The sequence below is a fragment of the Nothobranchius furzeri genome, chromosome 16 (genome assembly GCF_043380555.1).
Source record: "Nothobranchius furzeri strain GRZ-AD chromosome 16, NfurGRZ-RIMD1, whole genome shotgun sequence".
NCBI classification, from domain to species: domain Eukaryota; kingdom Metazoa; phylum Chordata; class Actinopteri; order Cyprinodontiformes; family Nothobranchiidae; genus Nothobranchius; species Nothobranchius furzeri.
The window spans coordinates 54,221,428-54,233,969 of record NC_091756.1 but is presented as its reverse complement, the minus strand read 5'-3'; the positions used below and the strand labels follow the sequence as shown (position 1 = coordinate 54,233,969).

The following is a 12,542-nucleotide window of genomic DNA, read 5'->3' as shown; positions in this document are numbered from 1 at the left end:
TGTATAATTTTATCTAAAGTCAAACAGCACCCCCAGATTCATAAAACTGGAAAAACACTCAAAACACTGTGGTTGGGGCGAATTTGAGCTAAAGAACTTATTTTCAAAAGTACAAAACTGGATCTGAACTATTTTATCAAGGAAGAGTTGGATTGAATCAAGTTCTATTTATTCAGGTAGTGTGTGCCAACAGGTGACACATCCAGGTGTGTTGCAGCAATAAACAGCTTTTAATGAAGAGGTAACATTGGGTTTCTCTGTGCTGCTGAAGTGGGCTCCTGGTTTGAGTTCTAACAAAAACTATCAAACATTTTGATGACAGGAACAGACCAGAACCAGGAAATAAGCCAACAACTTCTTCCAGATGTTGGATCAAATCATGTTTATTAATGTGTTCAGGAAATCCCCAAAGAAACTGTTTTCAGGGGAACTTACAGATTTACAATCATTCTTGACAGAAGTGCCAGCTCAACCCCCATGTTCAACACCGAGGACTCCTGCTGGATTTCAGCACATCGACTTCCCTCAACGGGTCCACCACCAAGTCCTTCCAGCTCACCGCCAGCGCCAGACAGGTGCCGCGCTACCATGAGAAGCTTTAACCTGCAAACACTGTTGTTCCAGCCGTTTCTCTTCTCATCTCGACCGTTCACAGTTAGGAGAGCCTTCATATGTGGTGCCAAATCCTTCATCCCGACCATAGAAACCAAACTGCTGGATGCTTTCAGGGCTCATAGGAAAACTGTCAACCGTTGGAGAAAAAATCTCATCAGAAATCAGTTCAGGCCCTTTGAGGAGCTCTTTCTACATCCAAGTACGGGATTTGTCACACTGCTCAAATGCATTTTGGTTCAGCAGTTGTTGTAGAAATGCTAAAACTTGATACAAGAAGAAAAAAATAAAACATGTAACATCTGAAACATGAAGCGTGTGAATTATCAGGACACCTGAACTCAGTCTGAGGCCCACCAGAAGGATTCATTACACCTCAGAAACCAATTTAATTCCCGGTAATTAAAGTCCAACTAGATGATAAGTGCCATTTACAAACAGGCTCTAATTTTATTTTATTTTGAAGATTGTTGTTTTGCCTTGTGCTCAGCGGTGGGGGGCAGGGGGTAGTGTCCACTGGAGAGCCACTGCTAACAATATTCTGATAGATTTCCAATCTAATAATAATAATGATGATAATAACAATAATAATAAAACAGCATGATTTTCAGATGACAGCAGAACAACCATGGATGTGCGCCCCTTTGCTTTGACCTGATACAGGTTAAGATGGTCGGTTCAAAATCAGACAACTCAAATCAACATCTAGTGGGAGGGGGTGGGGGAGTTTAGTTAACAGATTTAGTGGTGGTGGGGCTTCCACCCTTGCTCTTCCTTTGCCGTATGAAAACCATGCCCGTGCCTGGAGGGTGGGGGGTGAAGGGGGTCGTGCAAGACTGAGAGTGGAGGCAGACCGGGCGGTGGGTTGGGGGCAGGAATGAGGTTGGTGAATGGGGGTGGGGGGCTTGAAAACCAGACTGCTGATTCCACAGGTGTGTAAAAGGCACGCCGGGATTCCTCCTAATCCCAGCCAACACACACACACACCTTCACACCCACACTCTCTGAACACACAACACACACACACTCTCACACACTCACACACATGAGCAGCACAAGCTCGAGCCCCGAGAGGATGGACGAGAAGGGAAAGCAGGAAAAGCATGAAAGCGCTGGATCAGAACTAGGTCAGATGGGAGCAGGGGGGCCTGGGTCTGGTGCTGCCGCTGTGTTGAAACAAAAAAAATTAACAACAAACAAAAACCCAAATAGGTGGAATGGATCATTTCTGGTTCTTGAGCTGGTTGGAGAGCCAGTCCAGACCCTCGTAGAGACCGTCCCCACTGGTGGCACAGGTGGCCTGGATGTACCAACTGCGCTGGCGCAGAGCGTGTAGGCCCAGTTTGTCTGTGATCTCTGCAGCATTCATGGCGTTGGGGAGATCCTGGGAAGAGCAGGTGAACATCATCAACGATATCTGAAAGCTGACATTCTTAAATACAAAACACAAATGAGCTCTTTAATACAGTAAAACCAATCTTTAGTCTATAGTAGCTAAACACTCCTGGATAGTCCTACCTGTTTATTTGCAAAAACAAGCAGCACAGCGTCTCTGAGCTCGTCCTCTGCAAGCATTCTGGAAAGCTCCTCTCTCGCCTCATTCACTCGCTCCCTGTCATTGCTGTCCACCACAAAAATAAGCCCTGAAAGCAAAAACACACCAAGTTAATGTGTGAGCAGATAACATGTTTGTGTTTCAGCATGTGTCCTGGTTGGAGGGGGCTTCTGAGACCACTGTTAATAATTAACAAGGGCTGAAACATCAAATGGTTAGAATCAATAAAGGAATACTTTGCAACTTTCAAAGTTTTAAATCATTTTCTTGAGCCAGTACGTGCCAAAATGACCCTTTACTGGGTTAATGAAAGGCCACCCAGCCCCTATTGCCCCCTGTGGCCAGAAGATCACACTTGCAACATCAGTTTCTGGTCTTGTCCGTTAGGACTTAAAAAATTGAACTAACCTACCTGGCACTGCAGACTGGTTCCAGAACATTTCCTAAATGTTGTAGATCATGAACAAAGCCGATTTGTTTAATTTAGTAATGAATCACCCCTCTAGACACTTAGGAATGCTGGGAGACACTTCAGTTGTGAGATTAAAGGGATAAAAAGACAAATGCAGACCGAGGAGATAGGTTCTGGTTTCATTTCTACAAATGGACACTAGGGGGGCAAAAGCAAGTAAACTCCTTAATTTTGTACTGATTCAAAGCGTTAAATGTGCACACCACAGTCTGAGCACATTTCACTGGCACACAATGTGGTAAAAAGGTGGAGGCAGTCCTTCCCATGTTAAAGACAAAAACAGCCTAAAGTTTGGGATAAAGAGTTAAACTACGGGAAGACTGGCTAATGCTAAGCTAGCATGAAAGACGCTCACGATGAAGTGGAGATCAGGGAAAAAAAGCGTGATGGTAGCGAATCTACAAGCAGAAGAAAAATCTCCACTATCCCATTTATTTGTGGACGTCTGCAGCTGCAGCGGTGTGGGGCAGAACCGCTGCAGCTGCTACCCAGAGTCAGGTTGTTGCTGCTGAGTCAGTGACTCAAGTGCTCCACACACCACAGCAGACTATGACAAGCCGTTGTAGCATGTAATTCATAAAAACCTCTATATTTGAATACAATTTAGTAGGGATGTGAGAAAATATCGATATGGCAAAATATCGTGATTTTTTTCCTGCAATATTATATCGATATTCTAAAGCCGTGTATCTAATTCTTGAAAGAATTTACATGCAAAACATTTGTGTATTTTCTTTTCGTTTTGTGCAATTCAATCACCACCCGCTAGTTGGCAGCAGTGTGCAATGGGTTTTGTTTCCACCACTGAAATGTAAATCCCTCCATCATGGTTCAGATACCTCATGTTAAACATGTTACGTATCAGTTTGGACTGTTTATTGAACATTCTTACAACAAATTCAGTAAAAAAAATTGCGTGTAACGTCTGACTGAATGCATCGCAATATATCGTATCGTCTCCCCTGTATCGTGATATGTATCGCCAAAATTTAAAAAATACACATCCCTGCAATTTAGACTGGATTATATTGCCAACCAGTACATAATACAATTAGTGCTGCCATGACTAGTTAACGCGTCACGATGACGTCAGCAAACAAAATAGTCAATAAATGTAATAGTCAACTAGTCGTTTATTCCATGAGCATTTTTTAAATCTCGCCTGCTCCGTCTTTCTCCTCGAGTCACATGTGCAGTAGTCACGTCCGGGTCAGTCGCCACTTTTTCCTAGAGGCACATGCGATCCAGATCAGCATTTGAATCAGAAACACAGAAGAAACAAGATATCATGGCGCGCCGGCAGCGTAGCTCAAAGGTTTGGAAGCATTTTACAAAAACAAACGAGAAGCATGTAGAGTGCTAAATCTGCTAAGAGAAACTTTCACCGGAGCACAATGGCGTCATGGTGGAGAATAAAGAGTTGCACCTGTAAGCTAATTACTTCGTTAGCTGCTGGGAGTTACTTGTATTCATTGGCGTAGCAACAACAGTAGTGATGGTGATTTTATTGCCTTCTCTGTCCATCTTTGTCTCTCTCTCTCTCTCTCTGGACACAAATAAAATAAACATCTGAATGCATTCTATGATAAAATGAAAAGTTTGCTAATATTGGTTAAAGCATAATATCTTTTTTCTCTGTTAAATCTTAGCCTACTTTATTTGATATTAAGGCTTCACAATTCTGGTTAAAATGAGAATTACGCTTTTTTTGTGCTAGGAATTGAGATCTCGAGTCTCAATTTTTTTCCAAAATAAATATTTATTGCACTTATTACCTGCACATCAACTTCATAACAGCTGTCACTGAACATGAAAACAAATGTCTCTCGTCTCTTACATACATAACTTTTGAATTATTTAAACATTACAAACTTTGAACAATGTTCTCTCTGCTTGTAAGGCGATGAGAGGTAGGTGGTTTGTTTCGTAAAATGTAAACCACATTTATTAACAAAATATAACATTTAACATGACAACATAATTGTTGACCATTGCAGGACCACAACAGAACATAATCCTTTTCTTATCCAGCCAGCTGCTTAAAATCGTTATCATTTGGAAATGAAATTGCATACAAGTATGAACTGAGATCACACTTTTGTACGATATTGTGCAGTCCTATTTGACATAACAGATTTATTACTTTGGTAAATAAAATAACTTTTATATATTTTACCTTTAAGGTAAAGCAAACCCTCAGAGCGGTCAATTGCTCCCCGACTGCTGATGTGTAGACCAGTCATTCAACAGAGACATACCTAGGTGTGTCCTGCCATTTCCCGAGTGAAGATTAGAACACGCCAGTGAAGATGGAGTGAAAACGAGGATTGTTTATCCACACTAAGCTTAGCTGGCTAAATATTTTCTGTGCACTCCTGCCACTTCCACCTCATTGGAACGCATCTTCTCTGCAGCTGGAAACATCTGCTCTCAGACGAGCAAGCCTTTCTTCAGAACATGTCTAAATGCTAACTTTCCTGACTGAACAAGAGCCTTGAGTAGAAAAATAAAGACTATTTTAGCTGGATACATTTGTGAGCACAAGTCATTATGGTGTACAATTTATTTTTGGTTTTTAGGTACCTCCATCTGACTAGCATTTGTATTAACAGGTTACAAAGTTAATTAAAAGCTGTTTGATAAGCTGTCATCTTGTCTTTATTATTAGATGGCACATAACAGATCACACTTCACACGAGAAGCTAATGCCACCATTACATTGTTACTAGTAGAAATGTAATATTATATCCAATAACTTATTACTGAACATGTTACTGAAATAATTCACTTCTGCTCATCAGATGTGAATAAATTTAGATAGGTTTAGACTAGGACGAGTGATAATAAACCTCAAGTTTTAATGAAATATATAATCAGCTGGGAACAAGGGAACTAAACAAACCAATTTCGTATTGCTGATCCTTTACATTTTGTTGTTTTATTTGGATCATTTTAGCAGCAGCCTACAATCTAATTTCACTTGAAACATCAACTAAAATATTTAATGAATTGATGGACGATTCAATAGAATATTCAAATACTAAATATTCAATAGCTGCAGCCCCATAATTAACTCCGTCCTCAACTGGATGTGATTTTAAAGAGCAAGTCACCCCCAAATCCACTTCTTTTTTGCCGATAAACTATATAAATGAGTGTCTAACCATGCTGTAGACGCATGCAGTCAATAATTTGGCACTTTAGTGCATCTTAGTTCAAATTTAAATATTCTGCCTAAACTGTCATTGTTGCACAGTTGTCAGGTAAAAACTCTGCACTGCATTTAAATTTTATCTGCCATTGCTATAGTCTAAGAAGTATACTATGATGTCAGCTGGTACATTATGAGGTCACAGTGTCGTGTGTGTGTGTGTGTATTTGTTAGCGGCTTCGCCCTTTCAGTCTGCCAGGCAACAGCATTTTTCAAACAGGAAGTGGGAGTGGAGTAAGACTCTGGCAGGGGTGACTTGCTCTTTAAAAACCAAACATCTCAGGATTTTAAATGTAAACAAACCTAATCACAGACAATCTGATCTGGTGGGAGTGAACCTAAACACAGACTCTATGTAGTCCCAGTATCAGATTATCCCAGCACAGACGTGTGTTACATCACATCACGTACTAGAAAGTCTATTAAGACAAAACACATACAGCTAAACTGTTTTTATGTTGGGAGGAAAAATGAATAAAAACAGTTCTGATTATTGTAAGAAGTGTTACACAGATGCTGACGTTTCTGTCAAGCTTAGACAACATCACTTCCTGTCCTAGTTACTATGTTTGGGAAATGTTACATGGCCTGTACACTTCCTCAAAATGAGTTCAAATATTTCAACCCTCCAGTGGAAGTCTTATTGGAAGCTTGGCCTGTACAGTAGCTGGAGCTCATTAATGCAGCTTAAGTACCAGCGGCTGGCTGGCTGTGTTGACCTTCAGCTGAGAGCAAAAACAGATAAAAACACAAAGATGCATGACTCAGTCTTTTCATGGCAGCCACGTCCACAGCCTGCCTCCGATTTATTATCTTAACAAGACTGCAGCAAGCAGCAACTTTTCAACAGGTGAAATCAGAATTAGGACCAAATCTTCTGTCTACATATAAAATTATTACCGGAGCTGTAATTCAACGTTGCGATCTGTTTGAAACTCATTCTCTTAAGTGACACTTTTGACATCATCAACATATTCAACGTTACACTCAAGACAAAGAGCTCACTCACACACAGCTGACAAAATTGGAAGGAAAAACTAAGCATTTCTGCTCTACAGTGCTGTTTTCTGATCAGTGCCATCACTGGACAGGAGACCCACTTCACGCCAAGAACAGAATGAAGCTCCATGAGTCACTGGTTTGAAACTCATACACACACCAATGAAGCAACCTATGGGCAGTAATGCTCAGCAACATACAGCCAGCTGAAATATAGTACACCCTCTCACCTTGAGTGTTCTGGAAGTAGTGGCGCCACAGCGGCCTGATTTTATCCTGACCGCCCACATCCCAAACTGTGAAGCTGATGTTCTTGTATTCTACCGTTTCAACGTTAAAGCCTGCACACCAGAGAAGGAAAGATGGTGAGGCATCAACAATTTTAAAAAGTGTTCACAATTTACCAACAGTGTGTGTACAGACAAGACAGGGTTGAGGAGCTAACATTCGTCTCTGAAGGTTGAACATTAGAAAAATGACCCAAAATCTGTGCAGGTATTTTAAGACAGTTATTCTTCTGAAAAACTCTAACTCATCAGTTGGTCCACAATTATCTAAAATTATATTTGGTACAAAAATAATCCTTATAACATAAAAGCCTGAAGATAAGCAGCCTTCCAACAAGAAGAATAACCAACACTACTGACAAGAGGTTGACCAATAATGGTTTTTCTATTGCTGATACCAATGCCAGTATGTAGGAGACATGATCTGCCGACAGCTGACACGTACTGCTGATTTTTATTGGCATTTTCATGGCCTATATCCAGACATTTTCCATCTAATTTTACTGAATTTAACTAGCTGTTAAATATCAACTTTGTGCATGGTTCAGTGTTAAAGTCAGACAACTAAATAAAGTTAATTTAGAGTACATATTATGCTGATGTTATCAGCAAATGTAAAAATACATTTAAATTAAATTCTGCAACAGCACCGAGCTACCAGAGGTTGTCCATGTTGTAGTTCTTTTTAAACACAGAGTAGTTTTGTTTACCTGTTTTCCCGCTACGTTTCGTTTGCGGCTGCAAACTTCGACGCAGTTTGCAGCTGCAAACGAAACGTAGCGGGAAAACAGGAACACAAAACTACTCTGCGTTTTAAAAAGAACTACAACATGGAATTAGAAATACTACACAGCAAGAACAAAGATGTTACCAGAGGATGTGCTTGACTATAAATTGGCCTTACAAATATAAATCTATTGATGTATAAAAATGGTAAATAACAGCCCAACATAATGCTCTACCCCTACTACTGACATGAATAAATAAATCCGTACCAATGGTTGGAATGGTGGTGACTATTTCTCCAAGCTTCAGTTTATACAAGATTGTTGTTTTCCCAGCAGCATCGAGCCCAACCATCAGAATTCTCATCTCTTTTTTGCCAAACAGGCCCTTGAATAAGCTTGCAAATACATTCCCCATGGTGACAAAGCTGTAAGAAACGGAAACTGTTAAACAGGGTGACACATAGGTAGAAAAGGATGAAATGTAGTAAACTTATCTTAAATAAAATCTAATTATCCAATCCAACATTCTAAACAACACTTTAAATGTAAGGCTGTTAGTTTTTTGCAGCACCAGAAGAGGGAGCATCATTAGGAACATAAGTTTTAAGTCAAACAGAAAGACTCCAGAAGGCATTTCACAAAAGGCAATACAGCCAATATGGAAATGACAGGTACATACAGAAATGTGTTCTATAGAAGTTGGGAGACAAAGGTTAATGGTGAAACTAGGAACCGTTTTCAACTGAGTCAGGGTAAAAAGAAAAGTTGAGTTCGCGTTAAATATATTCGAGTTTTAGCTTTTGGGTAAACACTAAAATATTCAATCCATGTGTTCCTCAATTAACTTTTAAGAAAACAAAACTCTGAAAAATTAATCTTAATTCATCAGACTTGATCACCTGATCCAACCATCTCGTTCACCCGGATTAGCCTAACAGCTAACTAACCCTTGATTAGGCCTGCTCCAGATGGGAAACTCCGGTTGGGCAAAGTGTTATTGTGCGTGAAAGTAAACAGCAGCTCGACATCCAATCCAACTTAATCTAACAGAGGTTTGATGAGTGTTTAAGAGAAAAATAATAACAGAAAAATCCTGTATTACAAATTATAACGCAACGGGTAGCTTTGGATGTTAGCTTCAGCTAAGCGCTATTAGCTTCACTAAGGGCGGATGCTTCAGCTAGCCGATTGTGGACAACTATTCATCCAACAAATGTTTTAAACAACACATAGCGACACATTATGAAGAAATGTAACGCTGACATAATTGACAAGTACCAGTGGAACTGATGTTCAGCTCGTTGAAAAAAATCGCCGTAACAGATCTTAGATCACCAGTTACAGGAACTGATGTAGCGCGCTAGCTACCATTAGCTAATTGCCGCGTCACTGCTAAGCGAACACCATCACGTAATGTTAAACGCCACTCAAACCGAGTCATTTGAATATAGTAACAACCACCACGCGTTAGGCTATTTAAGGGTACAGAGATGAGCGTGTTTCTGAAGTTTGTTACCTCTAACGACACAGCTTCTCGATCTTTCCGTTACCTTTTACTGTCACTCCAAAATGGCGTCTTGCGCAACCAGGGAGACACCGGCGTTACGAGTGCTTCCCACTATCAAGTTATGGCCAATCATAGCGCCTATGGTGTAAGTGAGAGCCCGCCCCCGTCTATCGGCGAAGCAATCACAGCGGCGGAGGATCGACGTGTGAAAAGTGCACAAAATGTCGAGGAAGTGATGCGAGGCGGACAAGTTGGTCAAGTTTCTAATCAGGTTGTATGGCAGGCCTCAAGTTTCTAATCAGGTTTATGGCAGGCCAATGTAACATATAGTCAAAATATACCTGTTATACCGGTTTTTATAAATGCTAAACTTTCATCAATAATTTCACACGGTTAAGTCCAATAATCCTTTACACAGTAATAAACATATATCTAATTAAATATGTCAAAAACAAAATCAAGTAAAAAACAATGTCTCCACAACAGATACTATAAAACACCTCAAACTGACATTAGAAGACCCTAGTAAGTAGACCCTAGTAAGTAGACCCTAGTAAGTTTCTTGTAATGGAAATTCTTTGAGAAATACCGGTATGTACAATGTTTATTTCATATATGTCAAAAAATAGTCCAAATCATGTAAGTGGAAGAATGAATGATTCTTTGTTGTTCTGTTTGAGAGCCAGCAAACAACAAGCTGACATTTTCAACACAGAAAGGGTAGGTACTCTGAGCTGCTTTTGGGCACATAAGGAAACTTTCATTCTCTTGGGTAAACCTCAACATACAGGTTGACAGTCTGAGGTTCACCAGCCGCATCGGGTCTTCGCCTTTCTCCAGTGATGAAGAGAGCTCAACGCCAGGAGCTAAGGCTATTGTGTAGAAACGTGTCCATCTATATCCAGCCAGTACTGCTCAATCTCTTCCACAAGTCCCAGCTCCTTCCTTGTCATTCCATGTTCCAAACATTCAGGATCCAACTGCTAGCGCTACCACCTCGGTCTGGCCAACACAGACCCATCATGCTCCTCTTGCAGGTGGTGGGTCCACAAGTAGACAAGTCCATGACACCAGAATGCTAAGCCCAGCCATCAGGCATTCGCACGGGCCCAACACCTGGCTTGGTTTCAGGGTGGCCACAGTAATTTTCCAGGCCAAATACTGTTGAAGGATTTTCTGAGCGAGATTTGCTCTTGCCATGGGAGTCGGGAAATGAAAATCTCAGTCAAAAGGTCAGGTTCCTTCCGTTTCTCATATCTTTAAAGTGGCATGGGCAAATCTGCTAAATTATTCTCACCTCTCCTGTTGGCTTTCATCCCTAGGTCATGTTCCCTTGCTGAACACCAGTCATAGTTTCTAGGTCTAAACAGCTTTTGCTTTCCACAACTTAAAATGGCATTTTGCTTTTTATTGGGGGGGGGGGGGGGGGGGGGGGGAATGGCAGCTTCAAACTAGCTAGGGGTCTTCCTCCAGCAGCGGTAGCCACAGTTCAGAGTTCGAGAGCTTACTCTAATACGGGCTTTTATGCTTATAAATGGAGGGATTTTGAGCAATGGAGTCTGGTCAGAACCATGGTTCCTTCGTAGAGCTCTGTTGTGGATGTGCTAACGTTTCTGCAGGAGTTGCTGAACAAGGGTTTGTCCTTCTCTACTTTAAAGGTTCATCTGGGGGTGGGGGGAGCCAGGGGCTGACTGGGACGAAAATTCAACCCTGGAATATCTCCAGAACTCACAGATGGCCAGTCCACCCTGGGTAGGCCCACAACCTGGCGTAATTTGCCTTCTTCAGCCAGGCCACATGTGGCGTGACGTCCCATATACCACTCGTTCCTCTTCTTCAGGGAACAGTGGTTGCATAACTTGGAGTTCATACATGGTTAACTTCACATTACTCTAACAGACAGACCTTTAATTACAAAGTCACTCACTTCTGTACTAGTGCTTAAACATTCACAATAGGATGTTCTGACAAATAGAAAGCCTGAGACAAAAATAAGGATCTATAAAACACAAAGGCCTTTAGATAATGATTTTCTTATTGAGTAATAAATAGGGCTGCGCAGTGGAGCAGTGGTTAGAGCTGTTGCCTTGCAGCAAGAAGGTCCAGGGTTCGCTTCCCAGCCTGGGGTCTTTCTGCATGGAGTTTGCCAGGTACTCCGGCTTCCTCCCACAGTCCAAAAACATGACTGTTAGGTTGATTGGTCTGTCTAAACTGTCCCTAGGTGTGTGTGTCTCTGTGTTGCCCTGCGATGGACTGGCTCTCTGTCCAGGGTGTACCCCGCCTGATTGGCCATTGACCGCTGGAGGTAGGCACCAGTGCCCCCCCCCCCCCCCCCCCCCCCCCCCCCCCGTGACCCTGCGTGGACAAGCGGGCTCAGAAAATGGATGGAGTAATAAATAACCAGAAATACTCAAGATTTAAGGATTTTAAAAGTTTCCCATGAAATATAAATCTTAAAACACACCCGAATACACAAACATTTTAACTTTTAGTAGTGAACATGAGAAGACTTTAAAACGATGGTGGCAGAGGAGTTAAGTGACTGCCTTGCAATCAGAAGTTTGCAGGTTCAATCTGAGCTTAGTCTGCTGCTGTCGTTGTGTCCTTGGGCAAGGCACTTCACCCACATTGGCTGATGGTGGTGGTCGAAGGAACTGGTGGAGTCTGTGCTCGGCAGCATCTCCTCAGTCAGTGTGCCCCAGGGCAGCTGTGGCTACACACGCAGCTCATCACCACAAGGGTGTGAATGGGTGAATGATTGATTGTGTTGTAAAGTGATTGGGGGCATTAGGACTCTAGAAGGTGCTAAACACAGGCCATTTATCTTTTAAGGATTCTCTTTTGTAGAAGGATGGAAAATTAGCAGTTTTTAAAAAGCTAAAACGTTTTGACATTCCACAAAAGGCGATACAATATTTTGAGTTTGTATGATTTAGCCGTTTCCCTGCTCCAACACATTTGATTCAATGGTTGAATCACCTGTTCAGCAACTCATCAAGCTCTGAAGACGCCGGTTGCTCTGCTGCTGATTAAAATCAGGTGTTTTAGGCAGGAAAACAACCAAAACAAGCTGGATAGTGACCCCAGGACTCAGACTTCCAGCATATCTGTTAATGTTAGAGGTCAAAGGTCAGAATAGTTGGAATTTACTAAAAAGGCTTTAGAAACGCT

The 12,542-nt window shown here is 41.5% G+C and overlaps 1 protein-coding gene across 3 annotated transcripts; it reads right to left on the bottom strand.

The window, feature by feature from the left end:
- Nucleotides 1-1,802: 1,802 nt before the first annotated feature.
- arf2b (ADP-ribosylation factor 2b) lies at nt 1,803-9,543 on the bottom strand. 3 transcript variants are annotated; one of them, XM_015962187.3, is made up of 5 exons: nt 9,415-9,543; nt 8,132-8,289; nt 7,080-7,190; nt 2,131-2,255; nt 1,803-1,996 (listed from the first exon to the last, which is right to left on the bottom strand). In XM_015962187.3, exons 2-5 carry the CDS (start codon nt 8,277-8,279, stop codon nt 1,835-1,837), a joined length of 546 nt encoding a protein of 181 aa, XP_015817673.1. In that variant the 5' UTR covers nt 8,280-8,289; nt 9,415-9,543; the 3' UTR covers nt 1,803-1,834. The 3 variants fall into 3 exon arrangements, with proteins under 3 accessions (XP_015817673.1, XP_015817672.1, XP_070401939.1); XM_015962186.3 differs by having other exon boundaries at nt 9,381-9,515; XM_070545838.1 differs by lacking the exon at nt 9,415-9,543 and adding an exon at nt 9,143-9,187.
- Between the last annotated feature and the right edge of the window lie 2,999 nt (nt 9,544-12,542).

Excerpts from the sequence above, each read along its gene's own strand:
- arf2b (XM_015962187.3), bottom strand. The coding sequence starts at position 8,279 with ATGGGGAATGTATTTGCAAGCTTATTCAAGGGCCTGTTTGGCAAAAAA. Across the intron at positions 2,256-7,079 it reads CTACTTCCAGAACACTCAAG|GGCTTATTTTTGTGGTGGAC; the intron begins GTGAGAGGGTGT and ends TTTTGCTTTCAG. Across the intron at positions 1,997-2,130 it reads TTGTTTTTGCAAATAAACAG|GATCTCCCCAACGCCATGAA; the intron begins GTAGGACTATCC and ends TGCTCTTCCCAG.